This window comes from Panthera uncia, chromosome D4 (assembly GCF_023721935.1).
Source record: "Panthera uncia isolate 11264 chromosome D4, Puncia_PCG_1.0, whole genome shotgun sequence".
Taxonomy (NCBI): Eukaryota; Metazoa; Chordata; class Mammalia; order Carnivora; family Felidae; genus Panthera; species Panthera uncia.
The window spans coordinates 27,265,356-27,291,842 of NC_064807.1; the positions used below are offsets into that span (position 1 = coordinate 27,265,356).

Sequence of the window (26,487 nt, forward strand, 5' to 3'; positions counted from 1 at the left end):
CTCAGGTCATGATCTCCTAGTTTGTGGGTTTGAGCCCCGTGTCAGGCCCTGTGCTGACAGCTCGGAGCCTGAAGCCTGCTTCGGATTCTGTGTCTCCCTCTCTCTGCCCACCAACCCCCCCCCCCCCCCCCCGACTGGCACTCTGTCTTCCTCTCTCAAAAATAAATAAACATTAAAAAAAAGAAAGAAAGAAAAAAGAAACCTTATTGCAAAGATTTGGTAGGAGGGAGAGATGGAGCTTATCATCTGTTGTATTGAAACCAGATCTATTTTCAGCATTAATAGAGGGAATTCACAGCAATAGTTACCATAAAGAATGTTTTAAATAACATATACTGGGAAGAGACATATTTAAAATCAAAGAAAAATTTGTATGCTGTTTTAGCCACTGTATTTTTTTTTTCAAATATGTATTTATCTTTGAGAGAGAGTGCGCGCAGGAGTGAGGGAGAGGCAGAGAGAGAGAGAGGGAGAGAGAGAATCTCAAGAAGCTCCCGGTCAGTGCAGAGCTCCATGTGGGGCTCAGTCCCAGAAACTGTGAGTTCATGACCTGAGCCGAGATCAAGAGTTGGTTGCTGACCTAACTGAGCCACCCAGGTGCCCCTGTTTTAGCCACTTAAAAAAAAAAAAGTCTGCACCCCCCTTCCTGGGTGGGAAGTTGTTCTCATGTGGTGTCTAGATCAAGGTCAACAAGGAAAATGTTAGATCCTGGGCTAGGTGCCCACCCAAAGGGAGAGAACACATCGTCACGTGGGGCCGGGTTGCTCTTTCTCCATTCTGAATGTGACGCTTCTGTCATTGTACATTGATGTCAACTTTCCCCAAGTGAGCAAAACTCCCACAGACAAATGAATTTGAAAATCAAACCCGACTCAATTAAACAAAGTTCAACAGCTTTATTTTTAATGCACTACATGGACCTATCAGAACCCACCTGCTTCACAAATGTGTGCCTGCCGTCCTTGTGCGCTGACCTTGAGAACCTTCTGTGGTTCTTGCTAATTGTCAGTATAGGGCTTCTGAAGCACACACACAAACACGAGTTGCTTTTTATTGCAGAGAACTTCAGAGCATGTTAAAACAGTGGTTTTCATTGGTTAAAACACTTAATGAGTTTTCAGTGGGGAGGAGAAGGCCACACTCCCCAAACGTATTTAACCACAATCCTCCTCTCTTGTGCCTCCCGTTCCCAGAGCCCTTTCCTAGAATGATTTCCAGACCTGTCTGTAACTTCACAGGGCGGTGGCCTGTCTTTCAAACCAAATGGACACAAGCCCAGGGCAGCAGCGAGGTTCAGTGGATAGAGTGTTGGAGGCAAATACACTTGGGATTCACTTCTCAAGTGTGGCACTTACTTGCTTGAAAGATTTGAGGGGAGTAGAAAAAAAATCGCTCTAAGGCTTGGTTCTTTCCTTGACGGAAGAGTTGATGATGATATGAATCTCATAGGGTTGTGATAATGAATGAGGTAATTATGTGTAAAGCTCCTTGCATAGAATTCTGGTTGTAGTTTTCGAGTGACTACAAGGTGATTCGATTAGATATACCAGTGAGTCAAAGACATTAGATGTCAAGTTGTTCTTTCTGCAGTTTTGCTCCTTTTATCCAAAGTTTTCTCCTTTTAATAAAATCTGTGATTATTTTTGAATCAAAAAAATTTTTTTAGTATCAAACTCTTTAAAGTAGGGATGTGTCTCATTGGTTTTGTATAGTCTGGCCATTGGTAGTTAATACGTGTTTATTACATTTAATCGAAAGTGTTTATGTCAAAATGAATTTGGATGGCTGTTCTGTTAGTTATTAGGTGACAGAGAATATTAGTATATTTTTATTTTATCCATTTGTTTATTTATTTATTTATTTTGGGAGAGAGAGAGAGACCGTGCACAGGGGGGAGAGGAGCAGAGGGAGGAGAGAGAGAGAGGGAGAGAGAGAGAGAATCCTAAGCAGGTTCTACACTTAACACAGAGCCTGACACGAGGTTCAGTCTCACAACCCTGGGATCATGACCTGAGTCAAAATCAAGAGTTGGACGCTCAACTGACTAAACCACCCAGGCACCCCAATACATTTTTTAAAAACAACATCCAGTCGGATTCTCATTATTTGCGGTGTAGTGATATTCTGTGACTTTACCACAATCACTGAGTTAGCGAATACTGACCCATTTGTTCTAGAGAAAATACAGGGTTAAGTTTCTGTGAGCCTCTGGTCATAGCATTTCCGTCATCGGATCAGTGCACAACCTTGTTTTCTGTGTGTTTCTGCTTAAAGGGACTTCTGTAATATGTATTGTTGATTCCTTAACATTGGACTCATGGCCAACAGCGCTGATACTCCTGCCCAAACAAAGCTTATCTATGTGGCACATGTTTTCTCTGTAAGGCCATCACAGCCTCTGTGCCTGTGAACAGTGGACTTCACACTTCGGGGCTGATTTTAAATAGTGATATCACCAACAATAAGCAGAAATGCAAAGACATGGCACTAAACAGACCGTTAAGAGGACATGTGTACATGGTACAGAAGCTGAGACGGAAGGCGGAATGTCCCCTTGATCTGCCTCAGCTGGGAATGTTCATGTTGGACACCTCAGATCCACAAATGACTGTGAACGCACTGTCAAGTGTTGATTATATAGTTACGCGTGCATTTTAGCGAGTAGGTGAATTTGCAAATACGGATCCCGCAAAAAGCGAGGATCAACCCGTATTCTGTTTTGTCAATTTAAATGTGCAGGTACGCACTGATTTACTACCACCCACTGACCATCGCTGCAGCCGTCTGTGGGGCTGTCAGTCACGGAGGAGCCTGCGGGGTTTGTAACAGGAGGGAAGCTGGAGCTCAGGCCATCGATCCCCCCCCCCCCCCAACCCCCGACGGGCGACGCAGGTGGCCTTGCTCCTTTGTGTGCATTTACTTTCCTCCCTGCCCGGAGCTCACCCTGGCAGCTGTTATTAGGTTGTTTCTCTGGGATCCCATGATTGAGAAGCCCTGGCCCAAAAAAGCCCAAATGAGTCCTTTTTTTCAATTGTTTTATTGGGGGAGGGGGATTGGAGAAGAGGAACTGTCCCCCCCGCCCCCCAGAGTGGGTGTGGCAGCTGGTGTGCTGAGGGCCAGCTGCCCAGGAAAGAGAGAGGTCAGGAGCAGCTGTTAACTGCCAGTCCAGTTCGAATTAGTCCTCATGAAGCAAATTACAGTGTTTAGAAAAGAATTTCTTCTCCGAGGGGTCTGGCTTCCGTTTGCTCCCTGCCGGAGGAGATCTGCTGTGAAAGCTCCGGGCACGAGTTACCGAGTGCACACTAAGGCCCAGTAGCCTCGTGTGGGCCTCCTGCCTGCCCTCGCTCAGCTGTGACTCAGTTTCCCGGGCTGCTGTGGGCAGCAGCTCACCCTCCACGTGGGGCGGGGATGGGGACAGCAGGGATGCTGTGTTTGGAGGATGAAGCCAGGTGCCAGGTTTGCCCGTAGCTTTACACACTTAAACACAGTACGACCCTGTTGTGCTGTTCATTTTCTTTTTAGGGCTCTCTTCCCCCAGCAGTTTTGAGAGGTGATACTTTGTTTAGTTTGTTTCTTTTGTTTTTTAAAGCATACATTTTCATGGTGAATTGCAAATCATTAAAATAGGGAACACTGCCTCAGGCCAGAGGGTAAGAAGGTTGAGCTTTCAGAGAGAAGCCTGGAGATTGGGGGTGGGGGTGGCCCTCGGAGCCGCGTAAGCCAGGACCTGGGTCGGCCAGACCACGCCTACTTCCGCAGTGTGTCCTCTTGTCACAGATGAACAAAGCCGGACACTGGTTAAAATGGAAAGGACCAATTTTAATCAGCAACGTACTGTCACAAAAGGGAAGGGTCCAGTGTGATGTGCACGAACTTTGGTTTGTGCAGAGGTGACTGACTGGGTGTTTTAAAGGGAGAATGAGGGGTTGGAGAGGGGCGTGAGCAGGGGCTCAGGACAGTCAGGGCACTGAAAACTTACAAATAACCGGAGGGGGGTTGATCCATGTGAAACCCATCTGGGTTTGCTCCCCCCCCCCCCCCCAACGCTGGAGACCGGAGCCCTATCTTCAGGTGTCCTCTGGAAGAAACGGTCAGTTCTTTTGGAAGCCTTGCGTTTTCTCCCGCAGGCACTTTAAGGGGGGGAGGGGGCTAGAGTCATCTCAGGGATGCAGCCTTGAGTATGTTAATGTTTGTTCAAGTCTTTATAGGCCAAGCTGGGGGTGTCACTGAGCAGAGGGCTTAGAGGAGCCTGGCTAGGGTTTGTTCAAGGAGAGAATGTTTCACCTCTGAGAGGGTCTTGGGCTAGCCAAGGCACCACGAGAGGTGATACTTTGAAGGCAGCACCAGTGGCACTTTGGGCTTTTAAGCACAAACCGTAAGCTCATGACAGTAGCACCAGTTGTCGAAGGTTAATAATAGAAAACAGTTATTGAAGACTTAATACTGCCAGGCGCTGTTCTTAGTTTTTTTTTAATGTTTATGTATTTTTGAGAGAGAGCAAGAGAGAGACAGAGCATGAGTGGAGGGGCAGAGAGAGAGGGAGACACAGAATCTGAAGCAGGCTCCAGGCTCTGAGCTGTCAGCACAGAGCCCCACATGGGGCTCGAACTCACAAACCGCGAGATCATGACCTGAGCCGAAGTTGGATGCTTAACTGACTGAGCCACCCAGACACCCCTGCCAGGTACTGTTCTAACCACTTTCCATGATCTATAGGCTCATTTAATCCTTCCTTTCCACCCAACAACCCTCCCAGGTAGGCGCTGTTATTCTACCCAGTTGGCAGATAAGGACACTGAGGCAGAGAGCGTTAAGTCAGATGTAAGTCCACAGTTAATACAACTAGTAGGCGGGGAACCAGCTCAGACAGGCACCCTGTGCTCCCAGCCCCACACAATTCTGCCGAATTACAGGCACGCGTCTTCAGGTAACGCCTCGGGTTTTTAGGATTCTAGACTCAGAGGTCAAGAGCAGCACATAAGCATCCTGAGTGAACTCCTGGAGGAGCTCTGCATCCTCTGCCTCGGGGGACGAGATGTCTGCCAGACAGGCCTCTGTTCTCATGGAATTGCCCTCTTGGGAAGGGTGGAAATGGGCAAGAAACAGGCAGAAAGCATCAGAGGTGCTCCGTGGACTCAGGTGCCGGAGAAAGCACCAGTCGGAGCATGGTGGGGGTGGGGGGCGGGCAGAGGTTGGGTAGTTGGAGATAAATAGGAAAAGTGTCTTTAAAGAGATAGCATTGAGATGAGTCTAGAAGAGTAGTCCTCAAAATTAGTTCACACCCTCTCAACCACCTGCAGCCAAGGTTAGTCAGGACACTAGCCGCGGCGTGGGCACTAAAATCACATCTTCTCTTGGGTGGGGGTCCTTTCCCACCCTCTGGCCTTTATCCCTGCCTGCTTTCCCCTCAGGGGACCCAGAAGTGTGAGTGAGGGATCAATTGTCTGGTGAGGGAGTAGGTTCCAGATATGTCGCTGCAGATGGGGGCAGCGCGGTCAGCTTAGGCCTGATTCACACACTCCTGGCCTTGACGTGTGGATTTCTGAGTGCCTCACCTTGGCCCAGTCGCTAGCATGGGCAGGCCTTGATGCTTTCACCTTCCCATAGTTAAAAGGGGAAAGGTCGGGGCGCCTGGGTGGCTCAGTTGGTTAAGCGACCCAACTTCGGCTCAGGACATGATCTCGGTTTGTGAGGTCGGGCTCTGTGAGTTCAGAGCCTGGAGCCTACTTCAAATTCACTGTCGCCCCCTCTCTCTACCTCTCCCCTGCTGGCACTCTGTGTCTGTCTCTCAATAATAAATAAACGTTAAAAAAAAGTTGTTTTTTTTTTAAAAAGGGGGAAAGGTCACCATGAACATTTGGCACTAAAAACACATTTGGAATAGTCTTTGAATTTAGGCTCGCATTTAAGTTCTTTGTGGCTTGCCTGGCTTTTTGGTTTTGTTTTTTAAAGCACCATGATTCAGACCAATGAGTCCACCTTGAATCTTGACCGCCCCCGAGAAAAGTCGCAGTGACCGTGTGAGAGGCACGCACAGGCCCAGCCCCAGGAAGCACGAGCTGCCTGTGGGTTGGAGGTCCCGGGTTGGGCCAGGGCACTGTCCCACCCTGCATCCGGGGACCTCTTCGGGGGTACTCGGTTGGGAGAGGGGTGTTTTATAGTCAAGCTGTTTTGTTGGGTGTTTTTTTTTCCTCATAAGTCCCATCTCTGCTGCTCACCTCCACCCTCCAAGAGAGAGAAGGCCCAATTCTTTACTCTTCAGAAAACCCAGAAAATGTTGTAATAAAGTCATAACAGATCCCATGGCTCTTTAGGATCGTGAGTTTACAGTCAGTTGGTGCTAGCTTTCTGGTGTGATTTATTCTTCAGCCTCTCTGCTCTTCTGCTGCGGGGGGAGAGAGAGTATTAATAACCTGTCATGCAAAAATTTGGCAGTGGTATAAAAATAATCCTTTACTGTGTGTTTTTCTTCGCTGACCTCTGCTGCTAAAGTAAATGAGTAACATAAAGTGTCCCTTCTTTACCATTGAAATGTTACTGTTAATTTGATTTTCTCTCTCTCTCTTTTGTCTTCATGTGAGAATAAAGCTAGTGAAAAGTAACCGTGACAGTTTTCTACATATCAGTTCACCAGCACCTGCCAAGAAATACACAGATCCTGTCATGGGTGGGCTCTGGGGAAGAAGTGTGGGTGCCAGCTTTGACATGGGAAGGGGTTTTGTGTTGTGTGTGCGTATTGTGTTTGTGTTACTTTCAGGGTAGCTTACTTACCTCTCAAGACTTTACCTGCTTATGTGTTTATTTTATTATTTTATGTTAAGTTCTGTTATTGTACTCTTTTTTTATGTTTTTCTTTTTTTTAATGTTTGAGAGAGAGAGCGGGGGGGGGGGGGGGTGAGGGGGGGAGGGGCAGAGAGAGAGGGAGACACAGAATCTGAAGCAGGCACCAGGCTCCAGGCTTTGAGCTGTCAGCACAAAGCCTGACACGGGGCTTGAACTCACGAACTGAGAGATCATGACCTGAATCAAAGTTGGACGCTTAACCGACTGAGCCACCCGGGCGCCCCTGTTATTGTACTCTTTTATATATAGGCAGGAGGCTCTGGTTACATGCTGTGGCATAGGATATATCGATAGGATGCTTTCCTCTGCAAGAAATTGAAAACCCAGATCAAACTGGCATTAGCAGTAAAGAGAATTTATTGGCTTCTGTTGCTGAAAAATCCAAGGGCAGATGGCTTTCAGGGTAGGGTTGATCCAGCCATTTCACAGTGTTACCACAAACCTGGTTTCTTTTCTTCTACTGGCTCTGCCTCTGTGATGGTTGGCTTTAAACCAAGAGTGGACCTCCTCCTGAAGTCCTAAGATGGCTGGAAGTGGCTTTTGGGGTCATATAGTTAAGTGTTAACATCCAGAAGAGAGTCTCAGAAAAGGTCTTTGTCTCTGCATTCTCCAAAAGGTCTTACTTAGGTCGTGTGCCTGTCAGTGGAGTCAGGAAGATATAGTACACTGATTGGCTTAACCTCAGTCACCCTATGCATATCTATATATGGGGGTAGAGTCAGCTTTCCCAGAAGTGCAGGGTCCCTAGTTACAGATATTTTTGGGAAAGGAGGGAAGTGTGTGATGCTGGAAAAGCCACTGACAAATGTTAAGTATATATGGCTTAACAATCCCTGAAGTATGAACAAATAGCTTTCATTGTTGTTCTGGATGTTTCAACTGATAAATACTGGTCCTAGAAATATGTCATTGAAAGCAGGGCCCTATGTAGTTTTCTCTCAGTTCCCCCGTCTTGATCCCTTGTTTTCCTAGCCATACAGGAGAAGGCTTGTCAGAAGGAGGTCAGGTCGGGGAGCTCCTTCCTGCTATCCCAGAATCTGAAACAGGAGGGAGGGAGGAAGCACAGAAAAGCACGTTATTAACGCATTCAATAAACTATAGTTCAAGAAAAGAATTTGTATTGCTTGCAACTTTATTCATAAAGAAACAGGTTCAATGAAACCAAAATGTCATAAGAAATATGCCTGCTTAATTTGTTAATTTCCCACGCTGTGGACTTTCCTCCTCGCAGTTCCACAGCCTCTCCTCCCCCATGCCACATCCTTGCTGAAATCCTCTCTTTTCCAGTGAGCAATAAAGAAATGACCTGTAACCTCTCCTCCTCTGTCTCCAGTGGGCAGTTTGCAGTCGTGAAGAAATGCCGGGAGAAAAGCACTGGTCTGCAATATGCCGCCAAGTTTATCAAGAAGAGGAGGACAAAATCCAGCCGGCGGGGCGTGAGCCGCGAGGACATCGAGCGGGAGGTCAGCATCCTGAAGGAGATCCAGCACCCCAACGTCATCACCCTCCATGAGGTTTATGAGAATAAGACGGACGTCATCCTCATTTTAGAACTGTGAGTGCTGCCTTTGTGGCTGTGGCTGGGCCGAGGAGGCATGGGGTGGGGATCAGGGTGGGTCGAGCTCAGCCCTTGGCGTCCCTGCAGCTGGACAGCTTGGGGGCGAGCGCTGAGCCTCAGGAAATAACTGCTTTGCCTAGTTCGAGAACAAGCGTGAACCGCCTGCCCTGAGGCCTGGCTGCGGTTTCCTAGAATGACGCTGAAGAGCAGCTGCCGTGAATGTGGTCCTGCCCGACTTGCAAAGAGGCCCCCAAATCTTGGGGCTCCTCTTCCTGTGTCATGAGGCCATCTGTCTGCTGAGTTTTATGATAAACTTTAAGCTTATGTTCTTTTTCTCCTCTCGCTGTTCCTCTGCCTTCCCTGTTTTTCTGCTTCTCTTCCACCTCCCTTGATTTTAACCCCCACCCCCATTTTCAGCTGTTGGAATTGTCAACACTGATTATATAAAAGGGTAAAATTGAGCCATAATCACCCCGAGGTGATTATAGGACTTGTTTTTAAAGCATTTTGCTTATTTTCTTAGGCCCTGCCTGTAGGATGTTATTGTGGGAAACTGATCTCAGCCTGTTGTTCTGTGTTGTATCTGTCTGTTCCCAGACCCCTGCTTGAGGGCCCCACTCCTCTCCTGCTGAAGAGACAGGCTAGAGGAGGCAGGGGTGGGGGATAGGAAGCTCTCTAAGAGAACCTGGCTGGGAATGCCTCTGATGTCTCTGGGCTGCTCCCATGGAGGTGAGGGCAGGAGCCATGGATGGAGCAGAAGACAAAGGGACAAACAGTCCTGGGTGGTTCTCCGTGATGCCAGGCTCCACTCGTTTCCTGGGTCCTCCCGAATTCACATCTGCCCTGGGCCAGCCAAACAGCTCCCCTTGTTTGCAGACCAGTTAGGGCTAGGAGGCGATTTCTAGACCGGAAGGGATGGAAGGAAAGAAGTTTTTGGAGGGCCCAGCCTAGCCCTGAGGGCATCATACTGCAGGCTCCCTGGGGTTTGCCATCAGAGGGGCCTGGGGCTGCCCACAGATTCTCATCTGTCTCTGGTGTAGGGGCACTGTATTTTAGTGGGTCTGAGCAGCAACTTTCTTAACTAGAAATTGGGGTTAATAATAGCTATCTCAGCAGGGTCTTGAGGAAATACGAGAATTAAGAATTTGACAATACTTAGCACAGTGAACTGTGAACATGTTTCCTTCCTTCCGTTCAAACAGAAGATCCCAACCTGTGCCCTAGAGACATTTGGGGCTGGATAATTCTGTTTCAGGGGATTGCCCTGTGCATTGTAAGATGTTTAGCCGCATCTCTGGCATCTGCCCAGTAGATGCCAGTAGCACCCTGCCCACTGTCTGTGACAACTAAACCCACCTGCACACAATGCCACATGTCTTCTAGGGGACAAAATATCCCCCTTCTCTCCATGGAAAACTCCTGCTTTAAGGAAGAGCAGAGCCTTAAGAACATAGGGGATTAAGGGGCCCTGCTGGGGACAGCAGAGAAAAGAGAGGAGTCAGAGTGTAATCCTCGCTGCGGTTTCGTGTGGTGACTCTCAAGAACCAGACGGAACTGAGATCAAAATCCAGGCCAGTCCTTGACCATCCATAAGCCTGCATTTCCTCTCTTTAGGCTGTTGTAAGAGACCATGAATACAAAATTCCCGGGGGGAAAAAAACATTACAAATCACAGCTGTTTTGCCTTTTCACAGAATTCCAAGGTTGTATGCAGTGACTCAGGAATGTCTCTTATCTTCTCTATACACTGAACTGTTGGCTGCTGCCTGAACCCTTCTGGCTCCCACCTGCCCGTGCACATTCTGGATTCAGCTTGACCCCATCCTGTAGACATTTCCCGTTAGGTCCATTTATCCTATGCATAAATTGGGTGATATATAGGGTTTGTTTTTTTTTTTTTTTACCATTTGATTTTCACAATTTAAAAAATCTCGTAACCGTAAATTTGATGTCGGGGGAGGGTTGTGGAAGTTAACACATGTTTAGATTTGTGTAACCACCACCCAAATCAGGATTCAACACAGTCCCATTACCCTGCAGGCTTCCTTGTCTTACTCCTATAGAGTCACACACACCTTCCGCCCCCCTACCTCCTGGCCACCGCTGAGCTGTTCTGTCTTCTCAAACGTGTCCCATAAATAGAATTGGACAATATTCAGTCTTTTGAGACTTCTTTCACTCAGCACATTACTTTTCAGATTCATACATGAGTGCTTTGCTCTCTTTTACTGCTGAGTGGTATTCTGCGTGGATGCTTGTCTGTCCATTTACCCCTGGAAGAACATTTGGGTTGTTGCTGGTATTTGGTGATGGTGAACAGAGCTGCTATAAAAATTCACTTGCAGGCTGCTATACAAACTTAAGTTTTCATTTCTTTTGGGTAAATACCCATGAGCCGTGAGTGGGATTGCTGTGTCACACATAACTGCGTGTTTAACTTTCTAAGAAAGTGCTGAGCTGTTTCCTGAAGCGGCTGCACCGGATAGCAGTCCCTTCAGCAAAGGATGGGAGTCCCAGTTGCTCTGCCTGCACTGGCAAGTGTCAGTGACTTTTATGTGTCAGTTGGGGTGTCGGGAGACATTTGTTCCAGTATAATTCTGGGTTGTGTCTGTGAGGGTGTTGCTGGATGAGATTAACATTTGAATCTGTAGACTGAATGAAACCAGTTGCCTTCTCCTGGGTGGGTGGGCCTCACCCAATCAGTTGAGGGCCTCAATAGAACTAAATGGAACCTTACCCTGAGTAAGAGGGCATTCCTTGGAGCCTAGGGCATTGGCTTTTTCCTGCCTTAGGAGTGGATTGAACCATTGGCTGTCCTGGGTCCCTAGCTGGGTCCCGTCCACTCACCCTGCAGATCTGAAGACTTGTCAGTCTCCATGATTATGTGAGCCAGTTCCTTAGAATAAATCCCTTCTCTCTCCATGTACACATATATGTGTCTCCTACTAGTTCTGTTTCTTTGGAGAACGCTGACTGACACAGTCAGAGGGAAAGTGTAACCCATGTTTAAGTATCACAAGCCTGCCCCATTTGTATATGTACTTTGCTGTGAAGAAGTATTTTAATTTTTAATAGATTCCTCAAAACATTAGGTCCGCCCAGAAGACACAGCCATCTTTGTCTTTGAGGAAATTATCGTTGTTCTAAACTCTAATAGCTTTAAGGGAAGATTAGCCATCAGTGACATATTACATCCCCTCTTTTCTTTCTTAAGAATGCTGAGGTATAGGGTGGCTTAGGAGAGAATCAACTTTAAGAATTTGTGAGAAAAGAGCCATGTGACTTGATAGTAGCTACTTGGCTGAATCTTCTGCTTCAATACTCTTTCGGTGAATGTATTTATCCGATCGATTGCTTTGGGATGATCTCCCAGGTAAGTAGCGCTTCCGTTCAGGCTTTCTGTGAAGCTTGCTCCCTCCTTGAAAACTTGTCCCTGACTCCACTTGTATGTGTGAGTTGTCACTTGCAAACTCCAGGCCCATCCGTACAGCTGGGGTGAAGAGACCCCAAACCACCACTCAGTTCCCCTTTTCGCAAACTGCCTCCCATGACCTGGCTGAGGTACAGAAATGGCATCTTTTCTGTCCTTTGTAAAGAAACTATTTGGTGTCTGTGTCAAAGGCAAAGTTGTCAAATCCTAGCCCAGGATCTGCCCTTAAACAATTTTGTAAACCATGGACGCCTGGGTGGCTGATTCGATTGAGTTTTGGCTCAGGTCATGATCCCAGCGTCATGGGATTGAGCCCCACATTGGGGTCCATCCACACTGAGAGCGGAGCCTACTTGAGATTCTCTCTCTCTCTCTCTCTCTCTCTCTCTCTCCCTCCCCCTCTGCCACTCCCCTTCTAAAATGTGTGTGTGTGTGTGTGTGTGTGTGTGTGTGTGTATAAAAGAATTTTATAAGCTTTGAAAGTAGCTTTAAATAATAGCTTCTCCAGTTGTTTCACTGGGGAAGAATCATTTGTTTCATAGCTGATCTGCTCAGCACAGCAGGCACACAAAGGCGTTAAGTGATGTCTCATCTAGGTTTCATGTCCTCTATGTCCCACTGTCCCCTAATGAAGCCATGCCAATACGAAACTCTCTTCTTACTGTGCTATTACTCACCCTGCATTGTTGCATGGGCAAGCCACTTTAAAACTTTGATCGTCAGTGTTTGAGTCACTTCATAACTTCTGTTACCTGGTAGAAAGGGAAGCTAAGCTCTCAGAACTTAAAGTCAGTGCTGATCAGAGCCACCAGCTTCTAGAATTTCATTGCTAAACTTGCCGCTTAGAAACAGCTAAGTATTTCAGGCTGTAGATGGTGATGCATTTTACTCCCTAACTCTCCTCTGGCCAGATATGGTTCAAGCCCAATCGCAGAGGCCAGAGAGGGACGATATGTGAGCAGGTATCATGTGCATGGAGCCTCGCGGTTGGTCAGGCATCGGGAATAGTGGGGACTGTGACTCAGCCAGAACCCTGATGCCTCACCTCCGTGGGCAGCCACCGATCAGTTGATTGTTGCCACGTGGAATGTTGGATCTTGTGCTGCCAAATCTTGCAACTTTTTTTCCAAGAAAAGTCTGTAGCCTAGGCTTTTAATGTTGGCAGTTCACAGTAGTCATAACAAACAAAAATAAAACCTGTCTGAGGGCCACATGTGACCTGTGACCTGAGACTCCAGTCTGTTTTATCACAGCAGTATTAGTTGGTCACCACTGTGGGGGAAGCAGTGTGTGATAGGTATAGTCAGAGGCAGCCCAGAAGGGCAAGACGCACACTTGCTGTCATCAAACGTCACACGCAAAATCATTGAAAATGATTTATTTTTTTAAATTTTTTAAAATGTTTATTTATTTGAGAGAGAGAGACAAAGACGGAGACAGAGACAGAGCATGAGCAGGGGAGGAGCAGAGAGAGAGGGAGACACAGAATCCGAAGCAGGCCCCAGGCTCTGAGCTGTCAGCACAGAGCCTGATGCAGGGGTCAAACTCACGAACCGTGAGATCATGACCTGAACTGAAGCCGGATGGCTAACCAACCGAGCCACCAGGAGCCCTGAAAATGATTTTTTAAAAAATGGGCAATGTGGTTTAACACAGTGGTTCTGAAACCTCAGCGTGCATCAGAATCTTCTGGAAAGCCTGTTAAAATATACGTTTTTTGGGTGTACTTCCGGAGTTTCTGATTCAGTGGGTCTGAAAATTGTCAGTTTAAACAAATTCCCAGCTGATGCTGATTCTGCTGGTTGGTGGTCATCTTTTGAGAAGATGTTTCAGGTTGAATCGTGAAATGTTGAAATCCTAACCCCCAGTACCTCAAAATGTGATCTTATTTGGAAACAGGTCTGTACAGATGTATTTAGTTAAGATGAGGTCATTTTGCAGTAAGGTGTGTCCCTCATGTATGACGTACGGTGACTGGTACTGTTACAAGAAGGAGGCCGTGTGAACACAGAAACTGGAGTATTGGAATGATGTGTCTATTAGCCACAGGGGAGAGGCATGGTCCAGCTTCTCCCCCAGAGCCTTCGGGAGGAGCGGAGTCCACCGATACCCTGATTTTGGACTTCTGGCCGTCAGAACCCCGGCAAGGCAATAAGAGTCTGTTGTTTTAAACCACTCAGTATGTGTACTTTGTTAAGGCAGCCCCAGCAACTAATACAGAAGGGCTGATTGAACAGAAAATGGTAATTCCTAGACTGGGAGCCCACTCACATGCTAGTCTAAAGTTCTGTAAGCTAGTCAAAACCAGAACACAACGCCTAATTATGGTGGTGGCTCCATCGGGCACCTGAGCCATGATGCGATGCATCAGTCTTACTCTCTGCAGAAGGCCTGGGCAGAGGAGGTGATAAGGGTCTAACTCAAGGCAGGGGCAGATGTCACCCCATTGCCTGCTCCGGGGTAGTCATCCTGGTAGCTTTGAATCACCTTTCTGGAAGTTACCAAGAAAAGATTTATGAAGTGAAAATGTTGACACTGCCATGTAAGTATCAGTGGATTGTAGCAGAAAGTAAGCCAGTTTGGGTTTTCCAGCCTTAATTTTTTCTCCTTATCTGTTTTGTTTGGAACTTAAAGAGGAGCCTGAAATCAGCTAGCTAGCGTGTTCACTTTCTCTCTCTCTTTTTGTGATAGGAAATTCAGTTTAATTAGTACATTAAATATTAGTGCCTATATACATTGTTATATATTTTTTTAATTTAGAAATTTAAATTTTATTTATTTTTATTGTAACAAAAACACATGAAATGGACCACCTTGGCCATTTTTAGGCACGCAGTAATGTTAATTGTGTGCACCTTATTGTACAGTAGATCTCCAGAATTTTTTTCTCTTGCAAAACTGAAACCCTATGCTTTTGGAATAACAGCTCCCCTTATTAGCTTACTTTTTGACTTTGGCCAGGTTAATAATTGCTGGGATTCAGCATGCCCATTGCAAACAGCCCCTGAGTTATAGTCAAACCTTTGTGCAATATTAGATTATTTTAGACAGGATCACTGTTAAGTTGGCTCCCTCTCTCTTTCACCACCAAGCCAAGATGATTTTTTTTCATTGTACACCAGCACAGGGTATGCAGATGAGCTCATGCCACACTGACGTCAGCTCAAGCCTAGAAGAATCACAAGAGCTTTTCAAGAAAAAAAAAAATGCAGTGGTTGGAGTGACGGTCTCAAGATACCTTAAAAGGGGCAAAGTTGTATCAAGCTGAATGAGTTGTAGGGATGTAGGCGATGCTGGTAGGTGAGGTGTATCTGATGCTGGAGACCTGTCAGCCCCCAAGCCCCCCCCCCCCCTGTCCCCCCCCCCCCCCCCGCCCCCTGCTCTCTGCTCCACTCCTCTCCTGGTCCTCACAAGACACAAAAGCACACTCAGATTGCTTCAGTGCTATTTTTTTTTCCTAGCTACATTTGTTCCTTCTTTTTGAGCTTGTGCCAGCTCTTCTGACTTTTTGAACTTTTGGTTTTATTCAGAAAGGTAATTTCAAGATCTGTTCTGGTTTACAGTTTTGGCACCTTGCTTCTCAGATATCTGCTATTAGGCAAGAGCAGAGAACCGAAGTGCATTTGGCAGCGGCTTCCCCTTTCACAACAGAACTAAATCACACAAAATTGGTTATTTTCCCGTTCAGGCGCTCTCTTGAGAGACAAAACCCTGAGTGTTATGTCTTCCCCCACACCCTCGCTTCTTGCCAGTTCAGTCGAAAAGCATTTCCTTACTGTTTATTCAGTGGGCATTTTCACTCACTTATGTGGATTATTTGGTTGCTGGATGGTCTCAGAAAACTTGGGAAAATGGCAATGATAAAAACAAACCAGATGTGGCATCTGAACTCATAGATAGTGGGTTTTTTTGTTTTTTTGTTTTTTTTTAACCGGATATGCATTATCTCAATATCTGGCTTGGTGTTCCCTGTGCTGTCTACATGAGTTGTTGGTATTTGCAATCTTTCTTACCTCCAAGAAGGACCTGTAGTTGCCGTGGTCTGGTGAACGGGTACCATTGCTGCCCGCCAGCCGGCCTTCGGGACATCCATGGCTCCAGTGACAGGCGATTCTTGAGCCCCTCCCCAGGGACTGCAGACTACTTTAGGACACTCTGGGGTAATCCAAATCGCTGGGAACCGTTCACACTTCCTCTTGGAAGCCATGTCGCAAAATCTCTTTATTCTTCCTGTCTTGGTCACCCACTGTCCTAACCAACACTTCGGGAGGATATGACAAGAGAATTCCGTGGGATTGTGGCTTAACTGGCCCTTCACACGTTCTGATTTCCTCTCTTGCCCCATTCCCTCTTCTTGCTGCCCCAGTTTCTTTTATGCGTGGCTTGGCCATCCCAGTCACAGGTCCCGGTCTCCCTGTACTGCTTGGCTTCCCCTCTGCATCCAGAGCCCCGGTCCCTCCCAGGTCAGGGGCTGCCATTTTGGTGCTCCAGGCTCGGCCCAGACCTTCCATCTGGCTTTCCTCCATGCTGATCCTGTGGCGCCCACATCGAGGCACAGTGCATTCAGGTTTCTGGGAGCGTGGTTAGTGGGATGGTGGTTCAGCTTGGAGACAGGAGCCTGGGGGGACTCACCCCCAAAAGAGAGAGCACCCAGACCCCAGGACGTGGGTGGGATTCCCTTCTTAGGCCGGTGTCTAGGGCTGGTCAGTAGCAACCACTCCCGATCAACCATCCTCCAGTCTCTTAGAACCTCCTTTCTGCCTCACATCATTGCAAAATGCTGCTTAAAAACGAATGGAGCACTTCTAAGGCAGCCTTCTATTGCTTTTTTTCTCCTAATTTGTGTTTCGAAGTAGCTGAATATTACCTGACCTTCCCATGTTTGCCCCACCCCTTTTCCTTCCATGTGTGTCACTTGTTTTTCATACAGTCAGAGTCACTGTAATGCAGGTGAGGGACGCCAGGCTAGCAGGGTGGCAGTCAGTATTTGCATGTTCCGTGTGCTCAGAGGCCACTTGCATCTCTGGTCTGTGAACCAGCACAGTTACCAGGTATGGCCGCAACGCCACCCGAGTGCCGTGTTGACAAAGTCGGCTGTCAGACGTGAGCTCAAAGACCCTTCCTTTGGTGACAGCAGCGTCAGTGATTTTAGTCGCCTGATATGCTGAGGGGGAAATCGAAGTAGAATTGGGTGTTTCGGAAACAGGGGGTAGAATGTTCACTTCTCCTGAGGTACTTCCAGTTTGCTGAGGATCTTCGCAAACTGTCTTGAGAAAGAGGATGTAGGCGAAGGACGAGACAGGCTTTTCGTGGCGAAGGGAGGGAAGCTGCACTTCATTTGACTCTCCGGGTTAGCCACCGTGGGGCCCCTGCCTTCCATACGTCATGTCATTTAATATTTGGGTGCAACTCCAGGGTATGGTCACCACCCTGCAGGTTCAGAAAGCTGGCCCAGTGTCTCTGGATATAGGAGCCGGGGATTCTGATTCTCAGACAGTAGCTTTTGGGGGAGGGGACTTTTTTGTTTGCATCCTGAAATTCTGCTAAGCCCATGTAGGATTTAACCTACAAGGCCCATTGCCCATCTCTTATAAAACAAAAATTTTTTTTTTAATATTTATTTTTGAGCGGGGGGGGGGGGGAGAGAGAGAGAGAGAGAGAGAAAGTGGGGGAGGGGCAGAGAATCATCTCGGAGCCTGGCGTGGGGCTCGAACTCGTGAACACAAGACGATGACCTGAGCTGAAGTCAGGTGCTTAACTGACGGAGCCACCCAGGTGCCCCCCCGCCTTGCCCATCTTTTATATGCTGCTGTCTTTGGAGGTTGTGAGGGAGGCAAATGAAATAAAGAAGACCCCCTTGGAGCACCAAGGACTCTCCAAGCCTACTCCACTCACTGTCCTCCTCATCTGGGGCTTAGCCAGTCATCTCTGGCCAGGGCAAGCCTGTTACCCCCCAGGGCACCGATTCTCATCATCTGTGAATCTAGAGCTGTATTTGCCCCTCTTTAATTTCCAAACAGTAATTTATCAACTTTTGGAAGTGAACTTGGACTTTCAGGACCTTTCTGTTTCTCTGCTGCTTCTCCAGCAGCCATGTTGTTCCTGCCCCTAATTTCTTAGCATTTCTGTGATGCTAGGAGAGGGCAGAGCACGTTCTACTGTAGCTATGGGAATGGTGAAGTTCAGGAGGTAGGATGGCGTTGTGACGGCTTTGGTATTATAGCTCCACGTGCGTTTTTTCCCCACCCTCAATATGTTTCTTTGAGGGCAAGACCGTGACCTGCTCTGGCGCCCACAGAACTTAACACTGTGGTCTATTTGGAGAGTCCAAATAGAGCGAGAAGAATATCATGATGTAAGGGATGGGTCATGTGTGTCTCAAGAACAGTTGACCATTGATGTAGACTTTTTTTCTTTGTGAGTTGCTGATCTACTTGCTTGGGCTTCAGGAAACATACTCTTGACTAAGTCTTCTAGAGGGTAAGGAATAAAAGCTTGAATACAATAGCCAAAAGAGTAGAAACAACCCGATGTGTATCTCCTGATGAATGGATAAACAAAATGTGGTCTGTTTGTATGATGGACTGTTACTTGGCCATAAGAAAAAGAATAAGGTGCAAATACATGGTATAACATGGACGGATGAACCTTGAAAGTGTTGTGTTAAGTGAAAGAAGCCAATCTCAAAAGACTGTATATCATATGATTGGATTTATATGAAATGTCCAGAATAGGCAAATCTGTAGAGACAGAGAGTAGATTCGTGCTTGCCTAGCCAGATGAGGTACTAGTGGTGGAGAACGGTAATGGCTACTGTTGGGCACAAGGTTTCTTTTGGGGTGATGAAAATATTCTAAAATTAGATTGTGGTGATGGTTGCATACCTCTGTGAGTACACTAAAAACCATTGTACTGTATACTTTAAAAGAGTCACTTGTTTGGTACATGAGTTATAGCTCAATAAAACTTTAGAAAATATCTCTGATGGCTCCCTCCTTCCTGTAGAATGAGGTCATGATCCATAGAGTATATAGGATCTTTGAGGGTGTCCAGCACCCTCCTTATGGACAACCACTTCTCCTCTACACCTTTTGCCTTTGCCCCTGATGCTCACGCTGCAGACAAGCTCTTGCCTTTACCACATTATTCCATGTTCTTACCCGCAACCCATTGTTTATGCTTCACCCCTCTGCCTGACGTGCCAAACCTTGCCCACCTGTAGAACTCCTGCTCCTCTCTTGAAGTCCAGCTCACACATCCTCCTCTCTCTCTTTGGCTTTCCTACCTACCCCATTAGATTTCATTGCTTCCTTAATGTGTGTTTTCATCACCTCGTAGAAGTGTGTTGATTATAACGTTTACCATACTATATTTTAAATGTTTATGTACATTTCTCCTGCAAGGGACTGTGAACTTTCCAGGAGATGTGCCAGCATTTTACTTACCTGTCTTTCTGCCTCTGCCTCCCTCCCTGTAGGAGAGGGTGTGAATACAAGCACCTGGGGCTGGTAAGAGTGGCTGAAGCTGGATTCCGTCAAGGAGACCAGCTGGGAGATCCTGATGGACAGCAGTGAGGGGCCTTTCTAGAGTAAGGACAGAGGGGACGACAAGAGGGGACAAAGCTGAAAGCTCTGCATCATTTCTGACCTGCCAAAAGTACAGAGCAGTTTGTCACCGTAGCTGATTTCCACATTGGGCCTGAGAGGGCTGGGCTGTATGTGTCAGCCAAGTGCCTGGGATGGGGAAGTAGAGTAGAAGGGTAGCTGGTGGGGTTCCGAGGGACAGGAACTGAGAAACTACTATGCGCCTGGCATTATGATGCTGGACATCAATGACAGTCAGAAGTGGGCACCTACAATTCCAGCTGCTGATTGTCATTGGCATCTAGTATAATAACACCTGTAACAGGGTAGGCACTCAATCAACATGTATGCAAAAGGAAAAGGAAGGAGGGAGGGAAGGAAGGAAAGGAAGGAAGGAAAGAAGGAATGAAGAAAGGGAGGAAGGAGGGGAGAGAAAGAAGGTAAGCTCTTCAGACAATCAGAAGTCACCTTTGCCCAGTGTGCCATTCTGTGTCACACTGACCCGGCTCAAACTCGGGCAGGTTCCCGGGCTGACTATGCTGTTGAAAAAGAGATCCAGGTCTCATCTCTATCTTTCTTAGAGGTCTCAGGTCACCCACCCCCCTTCTCGTCACCAAGGTGTTCATTAGGAGGCGCTCGGCTTGGTGTCTGGCTTCTGCCAGTGGCCGGGTTTGTTAGAGCTCCTGGAGGGAAACCGTGGCAGGAGATGGTCTGATAGCATCTCCTCCTGCTGAATGAGTGTCATCTCTTTCACCTTTCCCACCTCTTCCTCTTCCCACTCTTCTTCCTCCTCCTCAAATCCATCCTCAGACTCAAGGGTAGGACCACTCTGCTTTAAGCCCATTTTAAATCACAGCTTTCCACGTCTCGGGGGCTGGCTCAAGAATGGGCAGCTCCAGGGGCCCCTGGGAGGCTCAGTTGTTTATGCATTCGACTCTTGATTTCAGCTCGGGTCATGGTCTCACAGTTCATGAGCGTCAGCCCCTCGTCGGGCTCTGCACTGACAGCGCGAAGCCTGCTTGGGATTCTCTCTCCCTCCGCCCCTCCCCCCTCTCCTCTCTCTCTCTCTCTCTCTTTCTCTCTCTCTCAAAAATAAATAAACTTTAAAAAAAAAAAAGAAAGAAAGAAAAGAACGGGCAACACCATCCTTCAGATTGGTGAGTGTCCCCTATCTGATGGGCAAGTGGTCTTTCATCCTGGGATTTCCTGGTTGTCAACAACAATTAGAAGCTTTCATTTGAGCCCTTTGGGCTGGATTGTCAGGGAGAATAGACCCAGTCAAGGAGCAGGAGGAGAGATGGGTCCCTGTGTTTCCCTGGATAATAATAGCCTTCCCTTGTTTTCAACTAGATGAGACTGACTGGTTTTGGAATAAACCTCCATCTATGGCTGTGCCAGCTTGGTTTACTTCCCACTGGCCTTTTGTTCCAGCACCTGTTATGGTGACCCAGGCCGAAGCGATGTCTGGCTGCCCCAGCTTTTCGTTTGCTCCAATTTTCTTTGGCCTCATTATTTCTGTGGGTCTCCAAAGCTTGGACAGAAGCCATTAAAATAAAAAGAGACTTGGTGTGTGCTGTGGTCAGTCTTGCTGTTGCCTGTATTTCCCTTTATGTGAGTACTCTCTGTACTTCGGGAAATCGGTGTGGATCAGTTGGAAGGTGGGGCTGGTTTCTCTCTCAGCCCTTTCTCTACCACCCCCATCCCCACCATATTGCCTGTGGGCATGCTCCTCATCCCTTGTCACATCACGCCAGTGTGCAGTGCACGTGGTCATTTGTTTGGAGCACGGGGTGGGGGGGGGAAACAGCTGAGGCTGTTTGTGGCCGGAGATAGCCACCCTCAAGGTCCAGCCAGGCAGCTCTGGCCTCCGTCCAGACACCTAAGGGCTGGGGCCCCTGTGCCTCTGAACACTTGTACCCCGTTTGTGGTAACCAGGTGGGCGGGTTTGGCCACTGAACTCTGGGACACCATAGCCGCAAGGCCATACGAGGCCTTTCTAGTGGGCTTCCTGCCGAAACCAGGCCAGGCAGGGAGTCCGCAGTTCCTGGGGCCACATGTGCTCAGCATTCTTGCATCTCCTGGCCCCCCTAAACATCCCAGGGAGTGGACAGTCTTTATGGTCAGCGTCGTGTGTATCTCTCTCATTGTTGGTGTGGCGTTTCCTGAATGTTCTCCAGGCTCCACATCTCTCTTGAAATATAGGGCCCATGACTGTCTGCAGTCCTCAGGATGTTGACTGATGTGGGGGACAGGCCTTGGGCCTCAGGCTCTAAATCCACACTGCATTCCCAGCACATCTGTTAAGGATCTCCTCTGACCCCGCGTTCCCTCTCTGGCATGCTAGCATCTGCTTTTTCTCATCTGAATTTGCTTAATTTCACCGAATGTAGACATTTCTGACACTCCCTCTCTACCTTCCCTTTCTTCTTCCCCACCTGGGTGGTTCCAGATCCAGGACTCCTCATTGCTCTAACCCAGAAACCCAAGAGTCTACAAATGTCCACACTGGCTCCCAACACGACCCTTTCTTGCACACTACTACCTCTTTTCAAGGGTATCCTTTGGTCTCGTGGAATTATTTGGGAAGCAGATTGAGCCATCTTCCACAAAGGTTTCCATTCTTGTAGTCTTACACTTTTCTCCTCTTTACCTTCTTGAACTGATGGACTCCATCGTTTGCTTTTTGTTTGTCTCTAGAAGTTTTCTGGATGCTTTAAACTGATTTTTATCACTTTGGCACATTTTTATGCTACCTCACTCCATCCATTCCTCTTTCCCAGGTCTCTTCTCGCTCCATCCAGTATGGAAACAAAAATGCAAGTAGGGAATCAGGAAACAAGCAAGTGTTCAGAGTTGGGGGGGGGGGGCACTATGGTGTATGGGAATCCACTGTAGGAGTGACAATCACCATCATAAGACATGCTGTAGGTGTCACCTGTTACCTCAGTGCCTGATCCTGCAAAAAACAACCATCAGCGTTTTCTTCTCCAGAGAGCTGGCTCTAACCAACCATGTCTCTGAACCACTAGCATATTTTCATGCGTTGCAATCATTTTGATCTGGTTCATGGGCAGAGGACAAGTAGATTCTATTCCCAGAAACAGGAAGAGAGAAACGAAAATGTTTTCGGTTTTGGTTTATTGGCTTGTGTTATAAATGTCTCATTATATTCCTCATAAGTCTTCTTCAATGGGAATCTTCAATGTGGAAAAAAAACAAAACATCCCCCCCGCCCCCAGTACCTTGTCTCACTGGGAACTGCAGCCTCTCGTTTGAAAATCTGACTCAGAAAACTGTGCCTCCGTTTCTGGCCTTGAATTTAGCATGCCGTCATTTAAATGAGGGAGGTGGATAATCTTATCAGGGACCACTTGGACTGGAGCACAGTTGCCTATTACACACCATCCACAGCCGCTGCCATCTTCTTAACAGCTGAGTAACGTGGGCAGCTCATGCCTCTTGGGATTGATAAGGCATGGTGTGGTGTTTTTGTTTTTGTTTTTGTTTTTGTTTTTGTTTTTTGTTACCAACCCAGCATTCTGTTTCCATCTCAGATACTGGAAAAAAGTCATGATTCTGCTCTTTCATCTATGAATGAAAGTGATTGCTTTAAAATCTTCATTTTGCCATGGTGGCAATGCTTTATTTTTACTTACTTATTTTTGAGAGAGAGAGAGAGAGAGAGCGAGGGAGGGAGCGTGAGTGGGGGAGGGGCAGAGAGAGAGTGTGGGAGGGGCAGAAAGAGAAGGAGATAGAGAATCCCAAGCAGGCTCCACTCTTAGCACAGAGCCTGATGCAGGGCTCAATCTCATGACTGCAAGATCATGACCTGAGCCAGTATCGAGTCTGATGTTTAACAGACTGAGCCGCCCAGGTGGCCCCGGTGGCTATGCTTTTAATCCAGCTTCACAGATGAGTCCTTCATGATGGTAGAAGACAAGATTTTTGAGGTAAGGGGATCTTGGGGATCTCAACTTATTTCCAAATGTGAATCTTTCCAGATCGGAATCTTGCTTTCCCTACCATAGCTGGCAGAATTCATGGGTTTGGTCCTTTACGCACAAAGCATGCATGCCCCAGAGCAGATCCCATGGATCTGAGGAGTTCACCTGGATGTAAAGGAACTAAAATAAAATGGGTAGTTCTCAGAGAGTTTGGGGGATCAGGCAGAGACACCCAGATGGAGTGGTTTATGTGGTGGGCCGGAGGCGGGTTGGGAATGGAGGTTTGAGACGAGTTAGAACTTCTGTGGAGGTTTCTGGGTATCAAAGCGGAAGGATTTTTGACATTTCCTGAGCAATTACTATATGCCTTACTCTGTGCTAAGTGCTTTTCATTTCATCTCATTTAATGGAAAAGCCATAAAAAATGTCAGCCTCTTTCAAAAGCTTGGCCTTAGAAGCAAAACCCCTAAGATAAGGAGGTGAAACATTTCCCCTGTATGTGGAAGGTAACTTAAGGGTCTGTATTTTTTTTTTCAGAACAATTGCCATTCATTGAGGACATTTTATGTGTCAGGCACTTAGCTAAGTACCTGGCATATCATTTAATCCTAACAAAAGCCCAGGGAGGTAGGACTCTGAGGCCCCATTCTGGGTGTCTTCTGCTGTGTAACAAACTACTCGGAAGCTTAATGACAGCCATCATTTGTTTTGATTTTGAATCTACGATGTGGGCAAGGGTTAGCTGTTCTGGCTTCTCTCTGTTCCCTGGAGCATCAGCCTGGCCACTGCATGAGGCAGGATGGCCCCCTCGAATATGGCTCTCTCACTTGACCAGCACGATGGTGCTGGCTGTAGCTGGGAGTTCAGTCAGGGGTGCTGGCTCTTCTCCATGTGCACCATTCATAGTGCTACTTGGGTTCACCCACAGCATGGCAGCTGGGTTCCCAGGCTAAGTATTCCAAACAGGAAATGGAAGCTGCCAGTGTCTTAAGACTGACGTGGGATCACTTTTCTCATCTGCTATTGGCCCAGCAGACACAGAGCCTACTCGGGTTCGAGGTATGGAAAAAGAGACCATGGCTCTCAGTGGGTCATGTAAGAATTTGCAGCTATCTTCATTCTACCAGAGGCCCAGAAAGGTTAAGTGCCTTACCCTGTATCACACAGCTAACATGTGGTGAGGCCCCCTGAGCTCTGCTTCTTAGGGATTCTGTGACACTCCTGAGTTGGTCAGAACACCTGACTGACCTCAGTCCAGGTTTCTGTACCTTTTCCTGCCATTAACTTGGCCTCTATATCAATCCCACCACAGCTACAGAAACCCAGTAAAGCACATCCTAGAAACATTCCTAAATCACTTTACTTGGTTTTGGAATTGCCTTTAGGAGCAAACTTGGAAGAATCCTAGACCTGAGAAGAAAAGACCCAGGGGTGTGTGAGAACCATTTTCGGATACAGGAAGGATGGTGTGTAGGTCCCAGAGTGCCTTGTGTTCTGTTGGCTGTGTTGTTCTTGAGCAGGGCTTCGCCAACTACAGCCGGGGAGCCAAAGCCTGCTGCCTGTTCATGCACAGCTCTTGAGAAGAAAATGGCTCTACATTTTTAAACGGTTGAAGAAAAAGGCAAGAAGACTGTGGAGCAGAGTCGAAAAGTTGCAACAAAGACCAAATAGTCCATGAAGCCTCTTGCACAAAAGTTTGTTGACCCTGGTTCTAGAAGGCAGAATTAGGACCTGTGTTACCAGAGCTACATTTCAGGTCTGCATAAGAAGACATTTTCCGACTAGACGTGAAGAGGAATAGCAGCCCACAGCTGGAGGTCATGCAGGCAGGTGGCTGTGCCTAGGATACTATAGGTCAGTGGTGTGCTGGAGAAAAAAAGTGTGTAACATCTAGCTCTCCAGGCAAGAGGAGCCCTGATTTGTAAAGTTTGTCTATTTCTATGGTACAAATCCCACCATGGCCAATTTCCAGTTCTGATATAACATCACTCCAGGAGGAGTTGGGAAGAGAGGCACATAATCTGCTCTTGGAGCCCCAGTTTCCCACCATGACAGGTTCAGGGGACCGACCATGTGTCACACTGCCCCTCAGGTAGCTCCTAATCTAGGGACACACCTGGGTTTGGGGAGGAACGAAAATGCTGGAAAACCTTTGAAATTCTACCTGCCTCTCTGGGCTCACGGGGAACCGCTATTAGTATCTACAAACGCAGGAAGACTAAGTTCTTGCTCTGGCTTCACAGCGGCTATACCCCACCTGCTATTCCATTGTCCCCACATTTGGTTCAAAAATCTTGATTTCTTCAAAGAGTGACAAGTGTGACTGCGTCCAAATTTAGAATTGGTCTAACAAAGCATCACTTGAAGCAAAGTTATAAGACAAATCACAGATCGGGAGAACACATTGGGAATATAGAAGAGATCAAGGTTTTGTGTGGAGAGGACGATGTAACACTTATCAGCCAATTAAAATGGAAAAACAATTGACAGTCCAAAAGGAAAATGGGCAGAGTGTAGACAGTTTACACCCATTCAGATACAAAAGGCAGAAAAACGTGAAAAATGAGCAGTCTTTTGATCCGAAAGGGCAGCAGTCTCTCTGTTAGCAGGGACAGGTAGGATACAATGGTGATTCATTTATGTCATCCATTGGATTGGCCCAAAGTAATAATACCAAGCACATGATCTGGGAAACCATGGCACGTTCACCAGCTACAGCTGACGAGCATAAATTGAGATTAAAAACAAGCCTAGCCTATGACCTAGAAATTCCAAATTGGGCTATACATACATCCAAGAGTCCAGAAAAACTCTCACCTCTTCAAGAGGCAAGTACACACACAAAAATCATTGCATTATAGTTTGTGATAGTGAAAAATCAGAAGCAGCGTTAAGTCCATCAGCCAGGGAATGGCTGAGTAAAACTTTGGTCTGGAAAGCCCCATGGCCGTTGGGCAGCAATGAAAAGGGAGGACGCAAGAGCTGTTTCCCAGCGAGCATTGCCAAGGTGAGATCGCTAATTGCACAATGACGCATACAGTCTGGTATCATTTCCGTTCTTAAAATGTAGATGAAACAGTGCTGTGCAGTTCACAGAACATACTGAGAAAGTTCTGGAGGGCTACAGGA

At 47.2% G+C, this 26,487-nt stretch overlaps 1 protein-coding gene across 8 annotated transcripts in view; it reads left to right on the forward strand.

Annotated features, from left to right (window-relative positions):
• Positions 1-26,487, forward strand: part of DAPK1 (death associated protein kinase 1) — a 188,603-nt gene that overhangs the window by 91,745 nt on the left and 70,371 nt on the right. For all 8 annotated transcript variants that reach the window (XM_049611764.1, XM_049611634.1, XM_049611563.1 and 5 more), the window contains exon 3: positions 8,177-8,398. In XM_049611764.1, the coding sequence (XP_049467721.1) occupies positions 8,177-8,398 (222 nt within the window). The remainder of the gene's footprint in view (positions 1-8,176; positions 8,399-26,487) is intronic.